The following is a 25,888-nucleotide window of genomic DNA, read 5'->3' as shown; positions in this document are numbered from 1 at the left end:
CATTATTATGAACTTTCATCAAATCTTTAACCGTGCTCATTTTTAAGTCTTTTGTCATTTACAGACAGTTCTGGGTGTACTCTGATGCTTTTGCAAAAATGTTCCTATAAAAGGGTTTCATCTTCAAGGAATTCATGGAAAAGACTGACAAGTACAGGTTTCTGGTAACTGACTATACTGCTGAACTGAATGAATAAGCATTTTCAGAACTAATGCAAAACGGATGAATTCATAAAAGTGCTAACAGAAGATCAAGATAAAAAAAATTAATTACATGGGACTGAGTGAACTGATGAGGATGATTATAATTTTTGTGACTTTCTGTTTGAATTTTTTTAAAAAATGTCAAAAAATAAAAAAGAACCAGCTAGCAAAAAACTGAGGCCTCCAGCCAACAGCTGTGTAAATTGATTAGGTTGGAATTAAATCTTCCAGGCCCAGTCAAGCCTTCAGATGACTGCAGTCCAGCCAAGAGCTTGACTGGAACCTCATGAAAGACTGTGAGCCAGAAACACCTAGCTAAGCTGCTACTGGATTTCTAACACACAGAAATGTTATGAGATAATAAATGTTTCTGGTCCAATATTGCTACATTTGGGGGAATTTGTTACATAACAATAAATAACTAATACAATGCTCAAGCTCATAAAGCTAACTTCAAATCTGAAAGTACTGGTATCATACAAACCATATTCACTGGCCACAGAACACTTAAGATAGGAATTACCAACCAGAAGAAAACCAGGAAAATGTCTGAAAATCAAGAAACACTCTGGGTGAGTGAGCTATAACTAAAACAGCATTTAATAAATCATTACTATTCTTTATTTTTATTTTTAAATTGTGATTTTCTTCCTCAAATTATTGCTCAAGGAACTTCAAACATTAATTTTTTTGCTTTAAATAGCCAAGTGCCTAGGCTTCAGTAGCCTAATCTTAATGGGAGATACTTCCTCTACCTCAAGCAAATTTGATTCTTATCCTCAATTATTGGGAGGTAAATTACTTCTTTGATGTCTCATGCTTTATCTTAAAAAGAGATGCAAATTCTGCGTTCTATTCCATAATAGCCATATTAGTTTAAATTTTCAAATTTTTTCAAAAAAATTTAAATAAAATCATCTTCCAAAAAGACTACCCAAAATATGCTTAAGAGTTGGAGCCTAGCAATACCTACTTGGACTTACGTTACATATGCCTAAGAATGAAAAACACAGTATGCAATTTCTGTAGAGTCTACAGTACTGAATATTGATTAATCTCACATCTGAAACCCAAAGGTGAAAGAAGAAAAAAAAAATACCACTTCAAAAATCAGGAAACACAGGAAACTGGTAAAAACAAAATAGATTTTTAAAGTATGTGAATTATTTGGGAATTTGTTACCGACAAACTTTGAGTATGGACCGTGTATTAAAGAGAACGGTATAGTTATCAAAGTTAAATTTCCTGACTTCAGTAACTGTACTGTAGTTAAGTAAGAGAAGTCCTTACTTATTAAGACATACTGAAGTATTTAGGAATAAAGGAACATGATGCCTACAACTTACTGTCAAATGCCTCCTCCACATGCAACAAATGAATATTATGTGTGTGTGTGTTTATATTATATACATACCCATGCACAGACACATGGACAGAGAGAAAGAGAGAATAAATAATAAAACGTAAAACAAAGAGCAAAATATAAACAGCTAGTAAATCTGGGTAAAGAATATATGGGACGTTTTATACTACTGTTGCAACTTTTCTATAAGTTTTAAATTATTCAAAATTCTAAAAGTACACAGGTAGCGTTGGCAGCCCCAGAATTCCAATGTAGTGTTTACCTACCAAAACAATCTGCCTCCAGGTCATCATTTTATCTAGTATTTAAATTATGTTCAATTGTGAAAATTATTTTTCTAATACAGTTTTTTTAAAGCCAGCAACCAAACTTTCAAATCATCCTGTTTTTCTAGTTATGTAAAGAAATAATGCAGTTAATGTTAAAAATGAAAACAGACATCCAAATAGCAGAGTCCAAATATGCACACTAAATGTTTATGGTGTTTACCTCTGGCATTCAAATTTTTAAGAACATATTAACAAAATATTCTCATACAATTCACAAATTGCAAATTTTAATAAATTTAAAATTTCAGAAGAAAAGTCAGAACAGTCAGTGAAGAGTCCAAACCGGGCTTCACCTCTTTCCTGAGGCTGAGAAAAGATTTTTTGAATGGCAAAAATCCTGTTTGCTGGTTGTGTAACATGACATTTAAAACGATCCTAAGGACTTCCCTGGTGGCGCAGTGGTTAAGAATCCACCTGCCAATGCAGGGGACAAGGGTTCAAGCCCTGGTCCAGGAAGATCCCGCATGCCGCAGAGCAACTAAGCCCATGCACCACAGCTACTGAGCCTGCGCTCTAGAGCCGGCGAGCCACAACTACTGAGCCTGCGTGCCACAACTACTGAAGCCCACGTGCCTAGAGCCCATGTGTCCACAGCAAGAGAAGCCACTGCAATGAGAAGCCCGTGCACCGCCACGAAGAGTGGCCCCCACTTGCTGCAACTAGAGAAAGCCCACGCAGCAATGAAGACCCAACACAGCTATAAATGAATGAATAAATAAATAAATAAATAAGATCCTAAACTCATTCCAGGAAAGGAGAGCTTTTCAAATAACAGAGCTCAAGAACCTGCCACTGTGCTTAGCTTACTACTTAGTTCACGCCAGAAGCCCAAGCTTCTGTACTAACGGCCATTTGTTACAATCAGGCTGAATGGAAGAGAATTTCATTCATAAAAAAAGAAAGCTAACGATCAAAATAAACTTGGAATCATCATGAAGAGGCAAAGTAGAGGGTCATTCTACTAGCTGTTGTAATTCATCTGGGTTACCTAGGAGATAAAGGACTACTGCTACATAAAGACAGGGGAGGACTCTGCGTGGAACCCTAAGGAGTCTCTGAAATTTCTCTTATACGTGTGTAATAGTAAAAGTTAATGGAAAATACACACACACAAAGCAATGTGTGAAGAATACATGAGGATGTTGTGAAGAATATGTGAGGACACATATTCTTCACTAATGAAGGTTTGGGTTACCCCACCAGCTGAGGCCCTGGATGAGGGCAAAGGAAACATGGAATGAGCAGTAGAAGAGAGTAGTTAACAAAAGCAAAGACTACAGCAGTTACACATATATTCTTCTTTGCTTACTACAGAAGATTTTGCGTGAACGTATAAACCAATTTCTTCTCTCTTCTTCTCAATATGTTATACAAATTTTATTAGTAAAGGTTAACTTTACAACTTAGTCTTTAGGTAGCATGATACTCAGATGGGACTATGAATTTGAGACATAATTAACATAGCCTAAAAATGGATAGTGTGAAAGTCACCCAAATATGGATACAATGAGTATTGGGACTTGCTTCCCATTTTGGGAAGAAGGTAAGGATATCTTCAATTTTTTTTTTAATTAATTTTATTTTTATTTATTTTTTGGCTGCTTAGGGTCTTCGTTGCTAGCGCACAGGCTTCCTCTCGGTTGCAGCGAGGGGGGGCCACTCTTCATTGTGGTGCACAGGCCTCTCATTGCGGTGGCTTCTCTTATTGCTGAGCATGGCTCTAGATGTGTGGGCTTCAGTAGTTGTGGCTCATGGGCTCAAGAGCACAGGCTGAGTAGTTGTGGCGCACAGGCTTAGCTGCTCCGCAGCATGTGGGATCTTCCCAGACCAGGGATCAAACCTGTGTCCCCTGAATTGGCAGGCAGACTCTTAACCACTGCGCCACCAGGGAAGTCCCAGGACATCTTCATTTTTTATAAAGAAGACTTTCCATCTTCTTAGGCAAAAGCATAGTGTTTGTCTTCTGTATACAAGATCAAATATCTGTATAAAGGCACGGATGGCTGCTGAGTAGCCAAAGGAGTGCACTGTGCCAACTGCTAAGTTGCTGCCTCTCATCTTCACACCTATCCTTCTCTACCTTGTTTTCTGATGGCTGGGCTACTGCGCAAACTACATTTCCCTTCGCTAGCTGGCTCCTTGTTAAGCCTCTGCCAAGGGGACACTAAAGAAATCCTGTGAAGACTGGAGGAGGTGGGACTTCCCTTGTGGTCCAGGGGTTAAGACTCCGAGCTCCCAAGGCAGAGGGCCCGGATTCGATCCCTGGTCAGGGAACTAGATCCCGCACGCCACAACTAAGAGCCCACATGCCGCAACTAAAAGATCCTGCATGCCGCAACTAAGACTCGGCGCTGCCAAATAAATAAATAAATACTTTAAAAAAAAAAAAAAAGACTGTAGGAAGGACAAAGGACTTGATTCTTCCTCTTTGCAAAATACCTACACTAACTTAATCTTGAGAAAGAACAACAAACTTGAAGTATTTACAATACCTGATTTCAAATGACTATAAAGCTACAATAATCAAGACTGTCGACTGGCAAGACAAAATAGGCATATAGAAGCACACTAAGTACAAAAATTAACTAAAAATGAGTCATAGACCTAAGTGTAAAATCTAAAACAAGATTTCTAGAAGAAAACATAGGAGAAAAATCTTTGTGACCTTGCGTTAGGCAAAGGTTTCTTAGATATACCATCAATAACATGATCCTCTTTTTTTTTAAGAAAAACTGATAATTTGGACTTCAGCAAAATTAAGAACATCTGCTTTCAAGACTTTGAGAAGAAAACAAAAGCAAAAAAACAAAACAAGCCAGAAACTGGGAGAAACTATTTGCAAATCACATATCTTGTAAGAGACTTGTATTCAGCATGTATTACAAGCTCTCAAAAATTCAATAATGAAAAATCCCAATTTTTAAAAAATGGGCAAAAGATTCAAATATACACTTCATCAAAGAAGATATTCAGATGGTAAATTAAGTACATGAAAAGATGCTCATTGGTCATTAGGGAAATTCAAATCAAAACCAGAATGATATACCATTTCCCACCCACTGGATGGCTATAATTTAAAAAATTTTTAGTCAAAAAAAATTTTTTTCAAGCAAATAAATGTTGGCAAGGATGTGGAACAACTGGAATCCTCATATACTCCTGTAAAATGACATAATCACTTTGGAAAACAATGATTGGCAGCTTCTTAAAAAGTTAAATATACACCCACCATATGACCCAGCCATTCTACTCCTTTGTATTTACTCAAGAGAAATCAATGTATACATCCACACAAAGTCATATACATGAATCTTCAGGACAACTTCATTTGCAGTAGCTAAAAACTGGAGCAACCCAAGTGTCTACCAACAGGTGAATGAATAAATATTGAGAAAAACAGCTCAGCAGGTGCCCAGAAACGGGATGGAGGTACAGAATGGATTATGGGGGCTGGAGGAAACTTTTGTACGTGATATATATATTCATTATCTTGATTGTGGTGTTAACACAGGCTTAAAAATATAGGAAAAGTCATCAAATTGTACATTTTAAATATATGCAGTTTATTTATTTATTGTATGGCAAGTTTGCCTTAATAAAACTGTAGAATTTCTATCATTCTAGAAACTGTAGAAATCCTATTCTAGAATTTCTATAATAATAAAAAACGGAGGGCTTCCCTGGTGGCGCAGTGCTTGAGAGTCCGCCTGCCGATGTGTGAGACGCGGGTTCGTACCCCGGTCTGGGAAGGTCCCGCGTGCCGCGGAGCGGCTGGGCCCGTGAGCCATGACCACTGAGCCTGCGTGTCCGGAGCCTGTGCTCCGCAGCAGGAGAGGCCACAGCGGTGAGAGGCCCGCGTACCGCAAAAAAAAAAAAAAAAAAAAAAAAAAAAAAAGAACATGGGGGGGAATAAAAGGCACTGTTTTGTATATTTATTCATATTGGGTGTATATATTTACTAATTTTACACCCAATTGGGTACTCTTCATTATTTTCTATAGTTTTATCCTTCCACTTGACATGTTTCCCCTCTGCCTAAAGAACTTCCTTTAGTAAGTCTTACAGAGCAGGTCTGCTGGTGATTAATTCTCTCAGCTTTTGTTTGTCTAAAAATGTCTTTATTTTACCCTTATTTCTGAAGGATACTTCTGCTGGGAACAGAATTCTAACCTGACAGGCTTTTTTTGTTCAACACTTAAAAAATGTCATTCCATTATTTCCCAGTTTCCACCGTTGCGTTCAAAATTCAGCCATCAGTTATATTAATTTCTTTGAAAGTAACATCTTATTTTTTTTCCATCTGGTTGCTTTTAAGAGTTTGTCTCTAGTTTTCAACAGATCAATTAAGGTATGTCTGAGTGTATTTAGAAAGTGTATTTTTCTCTGTATTTATCTTGCTTGGGGTTTGCTAAACTACTTGAATCTATGGGTTGATATCCTTCATCAGTTTTGGAAAATGTCTTACCATTATCTCTTCAAATATTTGCTCCCACACTAAGTTCCCTTCTCTACTTCTGGGTTTCCAATTACATATTATTCAACTTTTTCTTTCTTTTTGGGGGGGGGCCACGCTGAGTGGCATGTGGGATCTTAGTTCCCCAACCAGGGATCCAACCCCACACCCCCTGCATTGGGAGCATGGTGTCTTAACCACTGGACCACCAGGGAAGTCCCACACATTATTCAACTTTTTACTAGAGTTACACATATCTCTTTTGTCCTGTCCTACTTTTTCCATTGTTTTTTCCTTCCTGTGCTTCAAACTGGATTATTTTCCATTGACTTGTCTACAAGTTCTGTACTCTTATCTTTTATTGGTATAGTCTATTAAATCCACCCAACAAATAATTAATTTCAGATACTGTGGGCTTCTTGTTGTTGCATGTTTTTTGTTTTATTTTTAATGTGTCAGGCACTAAGCCCTGGGACCACAGCAGTGAAAAGACAGACACAGTCCCTGCTCTCACAGAACTTAAATGGTATATATTCGATTGACCTGTTTTCCCATTTTTTAGATAAATGAAGAGTAAGGCAAAGGGTGGAGTGAGAGCCTAGAGTCCTGCACCAAAGTTTTCTCAGTAACATATAAATGACAGACCTTAAGCTATTGATGTGTTTTTGATTCTTAGAATATCCATTTAATTCCTTTTCATGAATTCCAATTCTCTATAGAAATTCTCCACCTTTCCATTTTGTCCATGTTTTCCTATATTTTCTTTATCATATCATAGTTATTTTAAAGTCCCTGTCTGATCATTTCAATTACCTGTAGGTTTACTTCTACCGTTTATTTTTCTTCTTGATTAAGGATCACAGTTTTCCACCTTTTCAAATTTTTAGAAATTGTTCATTGTACGCTGGATACTGGAAATGAAAGAGCCTCAGAGACCCCAGAATATATCTTCCCAATGAGCACTCTCTATCTGCTCTATTAGGCAAAAGGGATGAGAGAGGCTCATCATTTCAATCCATTCACGAATTGAAATGTGTCAGTGCTACGCTGCAGTTTTAATAAGACTCAGTTCAGCTGTGGTTCATTCTTTTTCTTCAGTCTGTGTCCAGAATCAGCAAATGTCAGCAATCCTCTTCTCACCTACAGAGGGCTCTTCTGTAACTGGAATTTTAATTAATCTAGTCGTGGTTACTTCTACAGGCCTCCAATATGTTTTAAAATATGATTTTACTACTCCCTGCAGTGATACAGATGACTGTACTATGTACTATACAGATGACTAGACTCCTCAGAAGCTTAAGTCTCCCTGCATATCATACAGTGATTCCCAAACCCAGCTTTACATCAAAGTGACCTGGGGAGAGTTTTTAAACTACAACTCATTGTCCATACCTCTAGAACTCATAGATGTTCAGTGGGGCCAGGAAATCTGTACTTTTAACAAGAGTCTTAAGTGATCTGGTAAAGCTGACATTTCTAAAGAAACTAATGTGGGAGTTCCCTGGTGGCCTAGTGGTTAGGATTCCGGGCTTTCACTGCCGTGGCCCAGGTTCAATCCCTGGTCCGGTAACTGAGATCCCGCAAGCTGCCCGGTGCGGCCAAAAAAAAGGAAGGAAGAAACTAACGTGCCTGTTCCTCCTGTCCCCCATCCCCAGCTCGGTATTGATAAGGCCATTAGAGAAAGAACACACACTACATACAACAGATAAACTGATACATGAATATAAAAAGTTAGAAGTTCAGAATCACTAAAGGCTTTAACGATAAGATGTTAAAATAAATATGTAAAGCCTTCAAAAAATACATTACGATCAAGAGGAGGAGGAAGGAAAGGCAAGAATCATTAGTTAGAGTACATGGTATAATACCTATAGGAGACTGAAAGTAGAACTATTCAATTTTATTTCTAATTGTTTTAGCAGAAAACAAAATTATCTTCAAATGTGAAAAAGAGCATGTTGACAGCCATCAGAACACTTAGATAATGCATAAAGACCCCAACTACCTGCTTATCTGAATTCAAGTCTATATGAATTAATCCAAGGGGACAGATGAAAATTTTGAAATGTGACAAGGGGAATGCTGTCTGTGAACTCTGAGAACTCACAAAAAACAGAAAGGCGCCAGACTGGGAATGAGAAAACAACGGCGCCTCAAAACGCAGGTGCGGCTAAAGGTGAAAAGGTCATTACGGATTACGGACTTAATTTAATGTCAACACCCAAATAATTCTAGGACTGATTATTATGCACATGACTTTTAAGCACTTACAGAAGGAAGCATTATTTACTAACAATAATGAAATCTTACCTGTGTAAAGCAAGTTTACAAACTACCTTCACATACATTCCCTCGTATCTTTGATTTGTGAAAAAGAGCAGGTAGCATGTCTCCTCCCCAACCCTCATACACACTCTTCAAAATACTCAGATGGCTTGACTTGCCCAGGTTAACTCATTCCTCAGTAGACAATTATGACTCAAACTCAAGCCTTCCCCACTGAGTACTGTATTTATATCGCACAGCTCTTAAGGTCAGCATGAGTTAAGAATAAGTCACACGGAAATGATAACTGGGATTGCTTCAAAATAATGAAAACGCACAGAGCGGGAAAGGGGTAGGACTATGGTTGAAATAAAACTAAGTAGAAGCTGGGTAATGGGTACATGGGGGTTCACTTATAATCATCTCTCTATTTTTGTATATGTTAAAATTTTTCATAATAAAACTTAAAAACAAATACACATGCACACACATGTTCTTTGATAGGTTAACTGTACCAGTAATCAGATGAATACCCAAAATACAGAGTACCTGAAGTTCAGCATTTTGTAAGCCTTTTTTTAAGTCTCACATAACACCCTCATATACAAAAATACTTAGAAAAGGGATGACAAATGATATGCCTGAATACTGACCACCACTGCACCAAGAGAAAAAACAACCATGATAGTGAAATATCTTCACAATTTATACTATAAATAATTGAATGAATGATATATTTCGGGGTCGGGGAGACAACCCTGAGGAATACTTAAGATCTGTCTTCCAACATTTTTTATGTAAAAAGACAAACATTCTGAAGAGTTATAGAGAACAGAATTAGGAACAATGAATAGAAGACTCCAGGAGGCCAAATTCCAAACTTTTCTACTCTTCCCACTCTTCCTTGAGGCTCATGACTCATGTGCTACTCACTAACAAACCTTGTCACAGTCACCTACAAATTTTCTAGGTATTTTCCTCATCATCAAAACAATCTGACTCCTGGCTCAGTTTTTCCTCTACCTCACATCCATTACCATCTAGGTGAGTGTTGCCTGATAAAGTACAGGACTCCCAATTAAATTTGAATTTCAGATAAACATAAGTAATATTTTTAGTGTAACTATATCCCATGCAATAATTGGGAAATACTTATACTAAACATTTACTGTTTATCTGAAATTCACATTTAACTGGGCATCCTATATTTCCATTTGCTAAATCTGGGAACCCTAATCTAGGTGACTTCAATGTCAAGGTGGACCACCTATCCAAAAACTGGTCCTCAACACTCCTTGATCCCTTCAATTCTAGTGACTATTACCATAACAAAGACATTATCTCCAAACTCAGCTGAGTCCTTAATACTGCCCAATATTGCTAAGTGCCCTTAAACTGCACTTTCTCTCTCTTTTACCCCAACAGTTATTATAGACCAAACCCATTCCTTCCTTATCTACCATCTCAGTCTCTAAATCCACCACCCGAATTTAGATCCCTATCTTCTTCTACCTCCTATGGTACTTCATTCCACATTTCCCTTTATTATATTTTTCAACCTCTCTCACCAAAGCATAAGCCATTAGATGAAATTACATTCACCCAAAATCTTCAAATGAGAGCTTAAACATTTTAGTATGGCATATAAGAACCTACAAGATTCACAACTTAGTTCAGGCTTCACTTTCTGTCAAGCTCTCCCTGGCTGCCCAGTCTAAATTAAGTGCTCTTCTCACACACTCCCATTGTATCCTATGCATCCATCATAACATTCACCATAATTTTCTTTTCATCCTTCTCTCTTACTAGACTTTAGGTTCCTTGAGACCAAGAGCATGTCTTGTCTTTATTTCCGCAGCATTTACCACAGTGCCCAGCATCTACCACAAATAATAGGAACTTGAATGTTTAGTGATCAAATAAGACAGAGGAGGCTCAATTTAAGGGACAGTTTCTAACAATTACAATTCTACTAATGGAATGTGTTACCCTGAGATGTAGTACCCCTGGCTGCCCAAAGGGCAAAATAAGATTGCATAGCATAGTACTATTTATAACAGATAGGAAAAAAAGGATTTATCCTATTGTCTGTAGAGGAACTGGTCAAATTTTGTGAGATACAACCATACAACCATCCTTGAAAACTCTGAAATCAATAGACCTGTCAAGAAGGCTTCTCTTGTGGGCAGGTCATGATCCCCTCTCACCTGGACAGCTAAAGGCACTGTAACAAGTTCTTGTACTTTAATAATTTTATTATAGTCACCTCATTCTGATCCTACTCTTATGTTAACCTTACACTGCTAAAAACAGATTTTTTTTTTACATTAATACATTCCAGTTACATTTTATAAAGTAACATTTATTTGCTTTGTTACCGATTGTTTTTCTGATTATAAAAATACATATTCAGTGTAGAAAATTCAAATTTTATTTTTAAAATATTAAGAAAAAATAACAATTACATATAATACCTTAAATTTTTAAATAATGTAAAAGAAAGTATAATCATCTGGGCAAATGCTCACGTTATATTATGTTAAAAGAGCAGATTATAAGACAGTGTATCTCATTCAATCCCAACAACCTAATAAAAGCAATAGTATCTAACATTTACTGCCAGAAACTATGCCACGTGCTCTACATGTATTTCCTAATATAAATCTCACATCAGTCTCTGTGAAGTAAGTACTATTATTGACCCCTTTTTACAAGTAAAGAAACTGAAGCCTGAAGCTAAAAAACCTGGCCAAGAACTAGTAAGCAATGGCAGAGCCCAAGCTCAAGAACTCAAACCCAAGGGGTCTAATTTCAGAATTTTAACTGTGGTTCTCCTCTGAGTTGTGCTATTATAAATGACTTTTATTCATTTATTGTGATTTTGTTACATTTCATATTCCTACAATGAATACGAATTACCACTCTATTTTTTTTTTTTTAATAAATGTCCAAGTAGAGGTTGAACAATTTTCTGTCCGGGCTATTGCAGAAGTGGATTTAAGTAAGCTCAGATTCCTTCTAACTAAGGATCTGTCACTAATCAATTAGTGACTGCAATTATTTTCTTAGTCAAAACAACTGGCTCTAAAAAAAAATGAAACAAACATCAACCCATTTTAAGAATTATAAAAGCTTTGGACTGTCAGATTGTATTTTTCCTGTTTAACATTCAGTAAATGAAACAGCTCAGAATTGAAGAGATTTACATAATATAGCAAAGGTAGTTTGTGTTAGCGCAGAAACCAGAACACAGGTCTTTACTGATCTTTGTTACCAACATTTAACCAAAACAATGCTTTCTATCTCTCCCATTCCCTACTGTAAATTCAGTTATCAGAGACCAAAACCTGAAACATAACAGGAAATACAAATGCTTCTTTTCTTTCCCCCTTAGTCCATTACCCAAAAGGAAGAAGACCTGCCTGGAGCATAAAGTTAAAACATCTTCCCAGCCCTGAGCTGGGACAGAAGTGAAAGGCACTGATAAAGACAGGAGATTTGGAAAGATACTCTAAAAGACAAGATGAATGATTTGAAAGTTGTTATTGGGGATGGGAGCGGGAAGGAGCTGAAAAAGTAGACAAAGGAAGGAAACAAGGAAGGAAAGCAGATGGGCACAGACAAAAAGAAAGACCCAGAAATCCAACAGAACAAGGCATTCAAACACTACCAAAGTTTAAAAGGTTGTCTCAAATTTAATCAAATCCTAAATGGAATGTTCTTAGAGTATGAAAAGCAACTTTATAAAACTTGACTGTAAAATGTCAGATAAAAGAATGAAATAAAAACATAATCCCATATTTATAATTATACATTCCTGTTGGTACGCTCACAAATTCTACTCTCTCACCTTCAGAATTCAACTCTCCTCCCCTAAAAATCTGCAGTGAGTTATAAAATGTTATAAAACTAAATAAAAGGGAACAATGTTACAACTTCTAACAGCCAAGAGAAGCTTTGATAAGGTGAAAAGAAGAATGATAAACAATGAAATCAGTATATAATGCTTAAAACATGTCTATATATACCAAACATAAAATAGATAGGTAGTGGGAAGCAGCTGCATAGCTCGCGGAGATCTTTGTGACCACCTAGAGGGGTGGGATAGGGAAGGTGGGAGGGAGGAAGACGCGAGGGGGAAGGGATATGGGAACATATGTGTGTGTGTGACTGATTCACTTTGTTATGAAGCAGAAACTAGCACACCATGTAAAGCAATTATACTCCAATAAAGATGTAAAAAAAAAACTTATGTCTAACCCATAACCAATCGAAAAAGATTTCCAGATACTCTCTTATGAACATAAAAGGTAAAACGTAACATGTCATTTTTGAGTGAAGAAGCAATAATACTTTCCTCACTCTACGTATTTGTGCTATCACAAAATTTAGGCCTTTTTATAAAGCTCTATTTATTGAAAGTTACTGCTCTAAGGATTAAGACACCCACACTCTAGTTTAAACTCAATTAATTACATGTCATATGATTGTGAACAAGTTGCTTTGCCTCTCTAGTTTTTTTTTCATGCATTATAGAAATAATAATAATCACCTATTGATATAAAGAAAAGATAGAAAAAATACTGCACAGGATAATAATCATGGCAATACACTTTTATGATTATTTACAGCTTCCTTTCACATAAAAGAGTCACACCTAAGACACTAAACAAGCCCATGACGTAAGTAAGGCAGATATTAGCCCCATTTTACAGATGAAAACAGAAAACTGAAGTTCAGAGAGGCTGACTTACCCAAGGTCACTCTGAAAACTGCACAGTCAAAAGCTCTTTCTCTTACTACATAGTATACTATGTGCCATCACAAATTTGAGGCAGTAAGAGTGGTTTTCTCATGCCCAAATGACTATGAGGACTATCCAAGGAAAGCTGCCAACAATTAAACAGAAAAGGGTCGCTTGAGATTCTTATAGCCATAATTACCCACAAGGCCATTATCTGGATATAAAACTATGATTTAAAATAAGTTACATAAAAGTCCTTTAAAGTAAATTTCTAAAAGTCCTGCTATTTACTAACTTAACTTCATGCCTCTTGCACTAGACACAACACCCTGCTTTGGGGGATGTGAAACGGAGGGGGTGAGGATTTCACCAGAAAAAGTTAAGTAAGTTCTCTGAAATCCAACAGGATAAGACACTCCAAACTATAAAATATGAATAGGGGCAGGCAACAGCTTGTAGACCGTAGTGGCAACCCTAAGCCAAATCAGAAGAGTGCCAGGCTGTGGTTTAAAGAAAATATGCAATCTGTAAGTCTGCACCTCAAGTTATTGCTACAGCAAAGTGATTATTAGTACCATTTATAGCAAAAATACGTAAAGTTTAGAGGATAATTCCAATTTTTCATCGTAACAGGATGGGATTCCATATGAGCTTGGGACTTTCTTGTCTTAACAGTAGCCCTTCTGATGACATAATCAATGGCTCAAAAGCCACTCAGAGAACCAAAGAAGGTAACTACACATCTCAGGCATATAACATTTGAAGTGGTCAAATATGCCATCGACAGCAGGCACCTGGAGAGAGTTTATTGGAGGCACTATCAATTCCAGTTATTTATATTCTACAACATTAAAATTTTCTTCAGCACAACCTCTGAGTGTGCTCTGTTTTCCTGAAGGCACTACCACACAGTATGAAACAGAAATTTACAAATTGCTGAAACCTTGAACTTAATTCACAGTCACCACAATGTAAAAACACCTTAACTTTTCTATTCTTCAAGGTCAAAACAGACTTTGTCTCATCCTTCCCTCTCCACACCCAAGAAAATGGGGTATTCTAAAAGATGTCAGACGGAATAAGCCAATGCTTTTCATAAATCCAAGTCAATCCTCAGCAAAGGGCTTAAGATGCCCATATTCTACTTCAGTATTGATTCTAAGCCTTTTAACAGTTTAAGCTGACCACAAATCTCCCCTTCTACTTCTTCTATAGAACATTCTCCTTAAACTTCCTTTAAAAAATGAGCCTTCCTATAACTCCCATCCCTTGTCTTATATACATACAGACACACACAAAACCCCCAATGAAGAGTAGACTGAGGCCTAGTGAACACATGCGCAAAACACATTTTTAATACACTGCTCACCCTGAAAAGTATGTTGTTATAATGCAACAACAGAGAGTCTATATGGGTACCATAACAACAAATATGAAAATAAAACAAAAATGCCCCACAGCAGTCTGAGTAATTTAGAGAACAAAGATGCAAAACTATGGCATGCTTACTATTATAGTATATCTCTAACCTTTTCTTTAAGGACAAAATTCTCCATGCTAATTACATTCAAAAAAAAAAGGGGGGGCTTCCCTGGTGGCACTGTGGTTGAGAGTCCGCCTGCCGATGCAGGGGACACGGGTTCGTGCCCCGGTCCGGGAAGATCCCACATGCCGTGGAGTGGCTGGACCTGTGAGCCATGGCCTCTGAGCCTGCGCGTCCAGAGCCTGTGCTCCACAACGGGAGAGGCCGCAACAGTGAGAGGCCCGCGTACCACAAAAAAAAAAAAAAAGATTTAAGATTCTAATTTCCTATTGGTCAAAAATGTCAAAAACTGTAGAAATATTTAAAATCTAATAAAACAATATTGCTGGCCCAAGTCACACACACCTTATGACATTTTTCTATTACACTTCCCAAACTTGAAGGGCTGTATATTATGTATGCCACAAATTAGATGATAAACAAGAAAACAGATCGATTATAGTCATCCTAAGGACCCTCTCAGTACCCTAAGTATTCGTCAGTGAAGGCTAAAGTAAGGTATATATTGCCCAAGGTACATACAGGGGCATATCCAGAGACTAGTCAATCTCCTTTATTTAGTGAAAACATAATAATCAGTCAGCAGTGAAGAAAATGTATCAGTTTTACATCTGAATAATTTTAGTCTTTTCAAAGTGTTTCACATTCATTATCCTATCAGACCACTGCAAAAAATTTCCTTATGTAGAGACTTGCCACTAAAAGTAAATGACAAATTCAAGATCACAAAGGTAGTTAATCAGATCTGAAACTTGATTTAAAAATGTTAGCGCTGTTGGAGGAAATATAAATATATACAAGTTCCTCCTTAAAGCTCTCTTTTCTTAAAAACCTATTCCTAGTTAAAATATCACTTAACTTAATAAGACGGAGGCTACCATAAACACTAAATTAAAATTCAGTTATTTACATTTAAAACAAAGCCAAAATTACCACCCTTTTTAGCCAGTCTACCTTTGAACCAGGAATCATATGAAAAACATTCCATCAATGACTCACTGTGTGCTTCTAACTGTGCTGGGCCCTGGGGTGACTATTAGGGGAATTCTAACCATGGCTTCTTGCTTTTAAGAAAGTTTATACTCTATCTGATAAAAAGATAAAAGAAAACAATGCTAAACTATTTTCAACCTACCCTCCCAAAGGGAGACATGTTAAAGGGGGGTTCTGTAGAACCCCAGGTGACAAGCACACCAAGAAGTGAGGCTGCAGTAAGTTTAGTATAAAAAGACTTCGTGGGAAAAATGAAGCTTGAGCTGCCCATTTAAGTGTGGACAGGAATTAAAAAAACATAAAGGCGGAATTAAAGCATTTAGGCAGGGGCTGGTGTAAACAAAGGCTGAGAAGCAGGAATAAGCTTGACATACACAGGAGAGACTAAGCCAGCTTGCCTCGAACACAGGTGCACACTGAGGCATAATGAGAAAACGTTAGGTAAATTAAGTGGGGTCAGCTCCCGATAGACTGTTGTGGCACAGGTAGATGCTGTTAAAGTATTAAAATCATCGAATATTTAAACTAGAAAGAAATCGTACAGATTTTCTAGTCAATTCCAACAGATGAGGAAATCTAGGATCCACAGAGATCTAATGGCTAGCATAAAGACTGAGGCGGTAAATAGCAGAACGAAACTCAGACCCTCATTTAGGAACCGCAGTTCAACAATGGGCAGCATGGTATGATAGAGAAAGCACAAGGATTGATGAGAACATCAACATATAAGGATCTGCAAGCGTACATACAAGACAGTATTGTGTCTTGGGAATTCGAGAAGACTGATTTCCAGGGGTAACGGAACACCACAGAGGCATTACAGTTGATCAGAAAACCACTGTTTTGCCAGAAGAAATCACTTTCTGGAAAGAAGCAATCCAGAAGGAAAGCAGAGGCAAAAGCTAGTTTTCAGAAAGTTCTGAAAGATATAGGTGGATAAACAGTAGAGGCAGCAGGTATCTGGCAACAAAAGAAGAAGACGACTGATCTGTACACAGAAAGCTACAGGACCAAGTAAATGTTTAAAAGAAAAAAAATCTAAGTTTGAAGGTGAAAAGGAAGGCGCTCACATAAAGAAAGACTGAATTAGATGCTAGATAAGGTGGGGGGAGTGAGGGAACACAGAGAACTGAGGACCAGTTGGAAATTGTTTTTAAAAGATGAGTTCCAAGGGCTTCCCTGGTGGCGCAGTGGTCGAGAGTCCGCCTGCCGATGCAGGGGACACGGGTTCATGCCCCGGTCCGGGAAGATCCCACATGCAGTGGAGCGGCTGGGCCCGTGAGCTATGGCCGCTGAGCCTGCGCGCCCGGAGCCTGTGCTCCGCAGCGGGAGAGGCCACAACAGTGAGAGGCCCACGTACCTCAAAAGATGAGTTCCAGAATAAAGAATAAGCATTTTTTTCTCACTCACCATAACACAGCCCTTGTCAAAAGAATATTCATTTTCAACTACTTATAAGGCCTTACAAACGCAGAACAAGCTTTAAGAACAAAGCTAAGGAGACTTTTTTTTAAATCCAAAATGACTTCAAAGTTTTACAAATGTATCTGGCCAATTAACATGTAGCTTGTAACTTCAAAGACACTTGCCAATCATTTTATAACGTGAATTTTCTACCACATATTCGAAGGACATTCCGATTAGCGTTCAATTTACAACAACAAATATGCTACTATTAAAAATAAAAAATCAGGGTTTACTCTCTAATATGTTCTTTAAAATGTTATTTTTTGGCTTTTTATATACCATTTTTACTTGACCAGATATGGAAAATGTAAGTGCTTAAGTGAACTTAAGCAAATCATTTGGTGATATCTTCTCTCAATTTCTTAAAACAAAAACCTTCAGATGACCAGTTTTCCTATACTCCTTTCCAGGAACAAAGTCCTACAGAGACTGGTGGGGCATATGGAGCTAGGTGAGGCATGTAAGAAGGTTCTCCCTCTCATTGTAAGTAACCTGGATAATGAGCCACAAATTAAAGCTGCACACCTAAAATTTGCCAATTTCAATTTAGAAACTTACCACTCAGCACCATAAAGGCAGGTTAAGAAGAAGCAGAAGATATAACTTATCCATTCAGCTTTCTAGCTGTCCACCTTCACAACTCCCATCCCTAATCAAGGAAGTACTTACTTTTTGTTTGTTTGTTTGTGCATGCGGGATCTTCCCTGACCAGGGATCAAACCCGCATGACCTGCAGTGGAAGTACGGGAGTCTTAACCACTGGACTGCCAGGGAAGTCCAGTACTTACTTTTCAAATTGTTAAGAATTGTTCAACTTAGGCCATAAATATTAGGTTTAGTTGCAATACCAGCAGGTTACAGGAATTTTATTTTACCCACTTGGAAACAAGGACTTGAGCTCAAAATGTCAAGATGGAACACTACCACTTGCTTAAACTGGGTCTACTGCACCAAGTTGCTGAGCAATACCCATCAGAGTACAGCACATAATCAACAGTGGCTAGTAATGCATTTCTACTTTAATCACCACAAATATTAGAAGTCCAACCAAAACATCAATTCAATCATAAATAGAGCTGCCATCTTTAGACATGCACATGATCTCTGCCTCAACACATGCCTTAGCTATAATAAAAGGACGCAGCCCACCTCCCCCCGGACCCAGTGAAACAAATTACAGTCAATATATCTAAAATTTTAAACTTTTAGACATAGTTGAAATGCTTAAGACTCTCATACAAATATCTCTCACTACATGCAGGTTGTTTTCCCCCCTAAATAAAAAGGTAAATTCTTCTCTCCTAACTATACTTTTGGATTATTAAAACAAATCCTATGGGATACTTATCAGAAAAAATATTCCTGATTGTCCAGCATTCAATGCTTTTCATACTGAGGCTCTTATTATTAGGTCTGCTATGTGACCTTGGAAAGTCATTTAACCACTCTGAGCCTTAGTTTTCTTGCTTTCCAATCTCAAGGTAAACTCTAATTTGAATTAAACGTTTATTACTTCTATAATAAGTTAACGTATATAAATGCCTTATGTTAAACACCGAAACTCTTATACTTTTACATCTCAAAGTCAGTGGGCTTTAACCTTGTAAGAGAAAAATGTGAGGAATCATTTGTCCTACGGATCTTTCTCTTAATTACAACATAAGGAATATATTTTTTTAATGCTTCTGTTTAAAATTCTTACATCCTTACTTTTTAACAGATGGTGGTGAGTTTGATTCCACAATATTCATAACAAAGCAAACAACAAAGCCTAAGGTCTTTTAACTCTGGGGACAAAAAGAAGGAAAAATTTACTTGCATTACTGGGCATATAATCAAAATCATTCCTCTTTTAAAATATAGAAAACTATGTTTGTCATATGTGGCAGATAAGCCTAAAGATCAACAGGTAAGAAGGGAAGAAATAAAGTTTAAAAACTGGAAAATATTTTTAACTAAAAAAAACCTGGAAACTACAGTCGTGGTGTGAATCTATCAAATTCCCGCACCCAGTTTAAACTGTCCACACAGATCAGCTTTGGGGTTCTTCTGTGGGTCTTTTAAATCCTTTTTTTTTAATTACACAGAGAAAGTCTTTTCTTTCAAGTTTTAAATCTAAGGCTCTATCAATAATACAATCCAATATATGCAGTAACACTTCACTTCCTCAAACAGATTAGTAGCACAGTCGTTTACATACTTTTTGGTCTGGAAGCATAAGGATGTGTGAAAGAACTTGAAGTCTCTGACAGCTTCATAATTCTATTTTATCTAAGTAGTTTCTTCTCAAATTTCTTCTCAAATTTCTTCTCAATTCCTCTGCCTATTCCCAAATATCTTTCAGATAGGTCGGAAACACTATGAGTCCCATAAGAAAATGTTTATGGATCAGATAAAAGTGGAGCCCTCCCCCCATTCAGCTCCCATAATCAGCTTTATTATATCCAGTAAACAAAATAGATTGACTCAATCTCAAACAGTTCCCTCATCACAGAAAGCCCATGGTAGAACTGCAGCTGCAAAAAGCATCCCTTTAAACGATCCCCAACTACCTACAGCAACACAAAGTTAAACTAAATCCTACTGACAAAAGGCTCCGGGTGCATTCATTCAGATCAGCCCCAGGATTTAGAGTCCAAAGTTCAGGGAATAAAAAGGCACCTCTCCAAGCTATGAAACTTTTTTTCCATCTCAAATATTCTCAATGAAAGTTCTCTTGTCAGCTAAGAGGTGAGAGTTTAAAAAAACAACAAAACACTAGCAGAATTAACGGCTTCAGGACCACTTCCCAGCTGTCTTTGCTCTCTGTTGTCAGTGGCTCAGATGCAGTTTCCCACTTTCCTTTCACTCTTCTCCCCTTAATCCCCAAGATTCCCACTATAGAAAGCAACATTCACATTCTCAGATCTCTGGCAGAAAATAAAGGGGGAAACTGCAACTACCAAGGAAGGGGAAAAAAAAAAAAGAAAAATATTTCAGAAGCAGGAGGGAACCAGAACCATGGTTTCCACTGCAAACGGCAATGTAAAAGCCAGTCTTGTCTTATCAGGGTATGGGGGGACGCCCGTGTGGGGCATCAAAAAGACGTGCAGAGTGTGTGCACTCGGAGCTCTCGGGCGGGTTGAGACGACGGAGCAGAAAGTAACAAAACCTGTGCTTTCCCTGCTTTCTTCCACTCTTCCCCCTCCAAGAGAGGAAGCTGAAGAAACTGGGGGAGGGGCGGGATGTTATCGTTCTCCCATTGGGGGTACAGAAGACGGGCCTTGGGGGTTCCTTCAGTTACTCATCCCCAGTTAGGAGATCCACTGAGGGAAGAGGAAACCCCTAAATGTTACCCACCTCCGTTCACAAAAAAATAGTAAGGGGGGGGGATGATTAAATCCACATGGAGAGCCCCTGGAAGCGTCCCCAGGTCACTCATCCCTATTAGCAAGCGGAAGGACTAGGATAAAGGGGATGGAGGGTCGGAGGGGTGGTCAGGGAAAAGGCCCCACCCCCGACTGAGGCGCGACGGGGAGCTCGAGCCACCAGCTGTCCCTTCCTTGCCGCACCTCCCCCCTAGGCCACCCCCAATTATCCCCCCAGTCTTTCCTCTAGAGCCCGAGGCGGCCGCGGGGGAGGGGGCCGCTCCTTCCTCCCCTCACCCACTCCGTCCCCACCCCCGCTCCGCTCCCACCTCCCGCCGGCCAAGGGCCCGTTACCTGCTCGTCGAAGCGGCTGACCACGGCCTGGACCCATTCTACCGGCCTGTGCGCGGCCATGTCCTCCCCGCGGCCGGGGGGCGGCGGAGGGACCGGGCGGCCGGCGCCCAGGGCCGGGAAGAGGGCGGGGAGCGGGGGCTGAGGTGAGGGGAGAGGCGAAGAGAGGGGCTGAGGAGTGCAGGCGCCGAACGTTCCCACGGGGGTGGGGATGGTGGCCGGCGCCCGGCCGGGAGGGGGAAAGGGGAAGGGGCGTTGGCGAGGAGGCTTGGGGGAGGGGACGGGGGAGGGGGACTCGGGGAGGGGAGGGGGCCTCTTGGTCGCTCTCCCCACTAGCGCCGTCTCCCCACAGCCATCACAGTCCGAGACGCCGCCATGACACCCCACCGGAAGTGGGATCCTTTCCACGGCCCGGGGAGAGGGAGAGCGAGCGAGCTCGAGATTGAGAGCGCGGCTGGGAAAGGGGAGGGGGAAGCGAGAGGAAAGGGGGCCTGCAGCGCATGCGCCCGCTCCGGCCGGTTTCATTAATGAAAAAGCGAGTCCTCCTGGAGGTGACGTCACCTAACTCCTCCGGGCCCCGAGGCGCGCGTCCCTCTACGCCGCCGGGCTCACCTCGACTCGGGCTCTGGTTGTAGCCGGAGAGAGTCCGAGCTGACCCGGGAGCATCCGCTCCCATCCCACCAACACCTCAGACTCCCCGTCCCCCGCCAGCCTCCGAGTTTGGATTGCTCCCCGGGTTGGAAGTTAGGGCGCCCTGAGGCTAGCATTTCTCCCTGCACACAGATCTCTGCCGCTGATTTCTGGGGAGCTATGCTCTGCCTTAAGCTCTCTCAAAAAATAAAGCACACAACCTCGGGTTTCCAGGTTCTTCGTAGCTACTATATAGCCTGCTGAATAACAGGAAAAAGTAAGGCCAAGGGAGATTCGGTGATTTTTTTCTTTTTAAACGTTCTCTTAAATCCCAATGCTAGACCCAATGGCAAAGTACTCAGACTCCGGAATCCCAGTCGACTTCCTCTGCTGAACTGATAGGCACCCGAGTTAATAAAACTTTTGCTTAGTTGATAATAGAAAGATTCAAGTTTCACCATCCTCAAAAAGCCTTGAAGGGCTTGGCATACATTATTAATTCAACACATTCATCCTCTCATTTAACTCTTTCAACGAGGCTTTCCAATAGGCATCATTACCCTCATGTAATGAGGCTGGGTCACAAGAGGTTCTGTGACTTGGCTGAAGTCATAGAGTTGGTTGGTAGGTGTCAGAGTCAGGATGCAAACCCAGGTGGGTTGACCCCAAAGACAATAGAGACAGATTGTGGCTCTTCTGAAACAAAGGCGTTCCCTGTGCCCCCAATACCAGAGTTGAAATGATTTCGTGTGGAATTGGGTATTGATGGTTTTCCAGGTTTACATCCAAAACAATGGATGATCTATCTATATCTAACGTGAACTTTGGAATGTGTTCTTTTTAATTTCATCTTCCTCAATACACTTTACTTAGGCTAATGTTAAAGTGAGTTTACACATTCTGAGCACATACTAATTAAGAGCCAGTGAGGCCACATAGCAGGTTACTAACTGGGTGACAAGGTAGAGCAAAACCAGAATTTTAATTTTACCACAGAAAACCCACAAAGCCAATAGCACTTATACAGAGAGATATATCTGTGAGAGAAGTTTCCAGTCTCTGCCGGCTGGTGATTGTCCAAAATACATATTAAGTTAATTAATATTTCATTCCAATAGAACAAGAGGACAGAGTCTGGATGGTTCTTTTGTCCATTCTTTAAGGATGCAACATGAATACTGACTAATTTCTTTTAGATGATGTCAGAAATGATGCTGACAGTATTGAAGAAAAGGATGAATATTAAACCAATGTCCATCTATGCCTTCCCCAATTAGGACCCCCCAAAAGGCTCTCATTCATATGCCCACGAAGGATCCCAGGGCCTCTACTTCGGGGCCGAACTTCCAGACCCACAATCTATCTTTCCTTTTCTCATACTTCCTCTGCAAGTCCCTAATTACTTCCCTATTGGCATGGCTTTTTGCCTGTCCATTCCTCTCGTTTTTGCTAGACTGGATGTAACTGCCCAAACTCTTGGCTCCCTTGCCTCCAGTGACATTTCATTGCCAAGGTCCCTCTGTGCTTCCCTTTCCTCTCCTCCTCTGGTTCCCCTAATTCCCCATTCCTCTCTAACTCTATGGTAGGACACCCAAACTTCAGGCCTTTGCCCTCTGCTCATCTTGCTTTACGCAGGCTCCAGCCAGCACGTCATTAATTTATCCTAATTAGCACTTGTTGTCCCGGGGCCTCCCCTGAGTGCCAAGCCACTCATTACAATTGGAGGTCTAGACGTCACTCCAAACCTCCTCTCCAATCAAATTCATTCAATTCCACTAAACCAATATTAAGTGCCCAAACACCTATTATATATATCATGCACAGTATAGCAGGAATTCTAAACAAAAATGCCAAAGGGGTTCAGAAATTCACACATAGAGCCGGGCTCCTAAGCCGGGTGAACTATGGAGCACATCCCCTCACCTAAAGGAGCAGCTGTCACTCAACTCCAGTCAATTCCTGCCCTGAAGGAACGTTGACACAGTGTTGCTAGATCTTCCATCACTCAAGACAAGCAGGAGCTCTGAACTTACATATAAAACTCTTCCAATTTTTACACAGTGGCAGCCAATTCACAGTTTTTTAAACACTGTGCAGCCAAACAAAATACGTCTGCTATCTGAACTTAGCCCATGGAGCACCAGTTTGACTAGCTCTGGTCTAGTAGGAAGACGTGGCCTTCAGAGTAAAACAGAATTTTGTGTCCTAACATCCCCCATTCTGCACCGTCCCGCACAAGAGGGTTTGGGGGAACTACTAGTGTTTGATATAGTTTGAAATGCATCTCTTTCCTTCATCTTCTGTTTCTTGGTCAGGCAACCATCTGCCAATCTTTTTCTTCGAGCTCTTCAAGAGGAGCAACCCCTCTATTCTCTTCTCTCTCCCACCTCCAGCATGCCAAGGAGCAAGCAACTTCTTAGGACCGAGGCGCCCATTTCCCCAGCCCTGGAAGTGTTGGTGGCCAACAGCGCTCAACAGAATCCCTTTCCGGGAATTGCCCTCATTCAAACAACTACCGGGAGCAGGTCACACCGTTGCCCAGGGGAGCCCGCACAAATGACCAGGAGATGCAGCCTCAGGGTGAGACCACCCTGGAGGGCCCTTCCCACTCCAGAGTCCCCTTAAGGGATCAGCTCCCAAGGGGTCAGCTGAGGCCTCAGCTGTGACTGCATTTAGTCCAGCTTCTCTTTCCACTGAATCCTACCCCTATATGGGGGAAATAGCAATTTAAGAACTACGGGATTGGATAGCTATCGATGGAGTAAATCTAAGCTTCAGGAAAAGACAATGCAAAGTTAAGGGTGATTAATCACCAACTAAAGGCTTAGGATGAAAGCTAGAGTGCCTCCTTAGCAGCATATAAATGAGGTGGGGAAGGGGGAGGAGGCAGAAAAAGCGGGGGATCAGGCCCAGGACTCAGTTAGCAGCGTAGGAGAACTCCCAAAAGGTTGACTTCTCAGCTCTGGGAAGTGTGCTATGCCAAGATCAGGGCTGTAGCCAGGAAGCAGAGGGGTCCTGACACTTCGGATGGGGTATCTGGGTAAAGGCACTGAGACACCTTAAAATCCCACATCACCCTGAGCGCTGGGTTTGTAGAAGTGCCCTGCCCCCTGCTTGGAAATGAAGTCTCTACCCTGCAAGGCTCTCAGGATCTACCTGTACATTTCCTACCAGACCAATAACTAAAGCCATGTCACAAAATAACTCCACTGAAGAATTGCTGGACCTGCCAAAGGAGGAGAGGTACTATGCAACCGGAAAGAGCTAAAGGACCTAGCTAACGTATATACACTTGCAGAAGCTGGGAGTATATGTGTGGGATCAAGTCCCCAGGGTGCTGAATTGGGGAGGAAAGAGGACAGCATAACACCAGACAAAGCAGAATTTACTGACATGAGCATATTCCCGTTCTACAGTATTTACATCCTGGCAAGGAATCCAGGAGATAGTGCTAACAGGTTGCTGGGATGGTTCTAGGAAGCTTGGAGAAAGCAGTGGTCCACCTTAGGTGAAACAGAAAGGCTGGAGCTGTCATGGCAGACGACAGAAGAAGGGAGCAAACGACGCAGGGAAGTGCACAGGCTAGAGGGATATACTGCGTACATCCCACCAACTGACTACGGTCTGCCACTTAGCACAAGCCAACAAGGAATGCACTAGGGGAAGGGACATCAGCCTCACTACTACACTCCTCTCTGCAGGCCTGGGCCGATGACAGAAGATACTGTTACAGAGCTAGGCTTCCTGATAACAACAGGCCTGACAGGATCCTTAACCAACAGAATTAAGTGGCATTGTTAAGAGTGGCAACCAAGGGGACATGACCTGCAGAGAGCTATGGAGATAGTTAATAGAACACTGTGTACCTAAAGGAAACTGAGATGGGCAGCCAACCAGGGTTCATTGTGTACACTTTTTTTTTTTAAAGTATAGTTGATTTACAATATTGTGTTAGTTTCAGGTATACAGCAAAGGTGATACAGTTACATATATTTTTTTCAAATTACTTTCCATTATAGGTTATTACAAGATATTGAATATTGTTCCCTGTGTTATTCAGTAATGCCTGTTGTTTATTTTATACATAGTGGTGTGTATCTGTTAATCCCATACTCCTAATTTATCCTTCTCCCAGCCCTTTCCTCTTTGGTAACCATAAGTTTGTTTTCTTTTTTCTTTTGTGTGTGTGTGGTTGCGTT

At 40.2% G+C, this 25,888-nt stretch overlaps 1 protein-coding gene across 7 annotated transcripts in view; it reads right to left on the bottom strand.

Moving 5' to 3' along the window:
- Positions 1 to 21,590, bottom strand: part of NF1 (neurofibromin 1) — a 252,743-nt gene extending 231,153 nt beyond the window's left edge. For 4 of the 7 annotated variants that reach the window (XR_004347587.1, XM_032617092.1, XM_032617094.1 and 1 more), the window contains exon 1: positions 21,063 to 21,590. Coding sequence is in view for 5 of the 7 variants with exons in the window: in XM_032617092.1 (XP_032472983.1) it covers positions 21,063 to 21,584 (522 nt within the window). In the remaining 2 variants the exon portion in view is untranslated. The remainder of the gene's footprint in view (positions 1 to 21,062) is intronic. The other 3 variants (XR_004347588.1, XM_032617096.1, XM_032617095.1) reach the window with 3 other exon arrangements.
- Between the last annotated feature and the right edge of the window lie 4,298 nt (positions 21,591 to 25,888).

Source organism: Phocoena sinus, chromosome 20 (genome assembly GCF_008692025.1).
Source record: "Phocoena sinus isolate mPhoSin1 chromosome 20, mPhoSin1.pri, whole genome shotgun sequence".
In the NCBI taxonomy this organism is placed as follows: domain Eukaryota; kingdom Metazoa; phylum Chordata; class Mammalia; order Artiodactyla; family Phocoenidae; genus Phocoena; species Phocoena sinus.
Note: the sequence above shows the minus strand (reverse complement) of the source record. Positions and strands in the feature narration are given on the sequence as shown.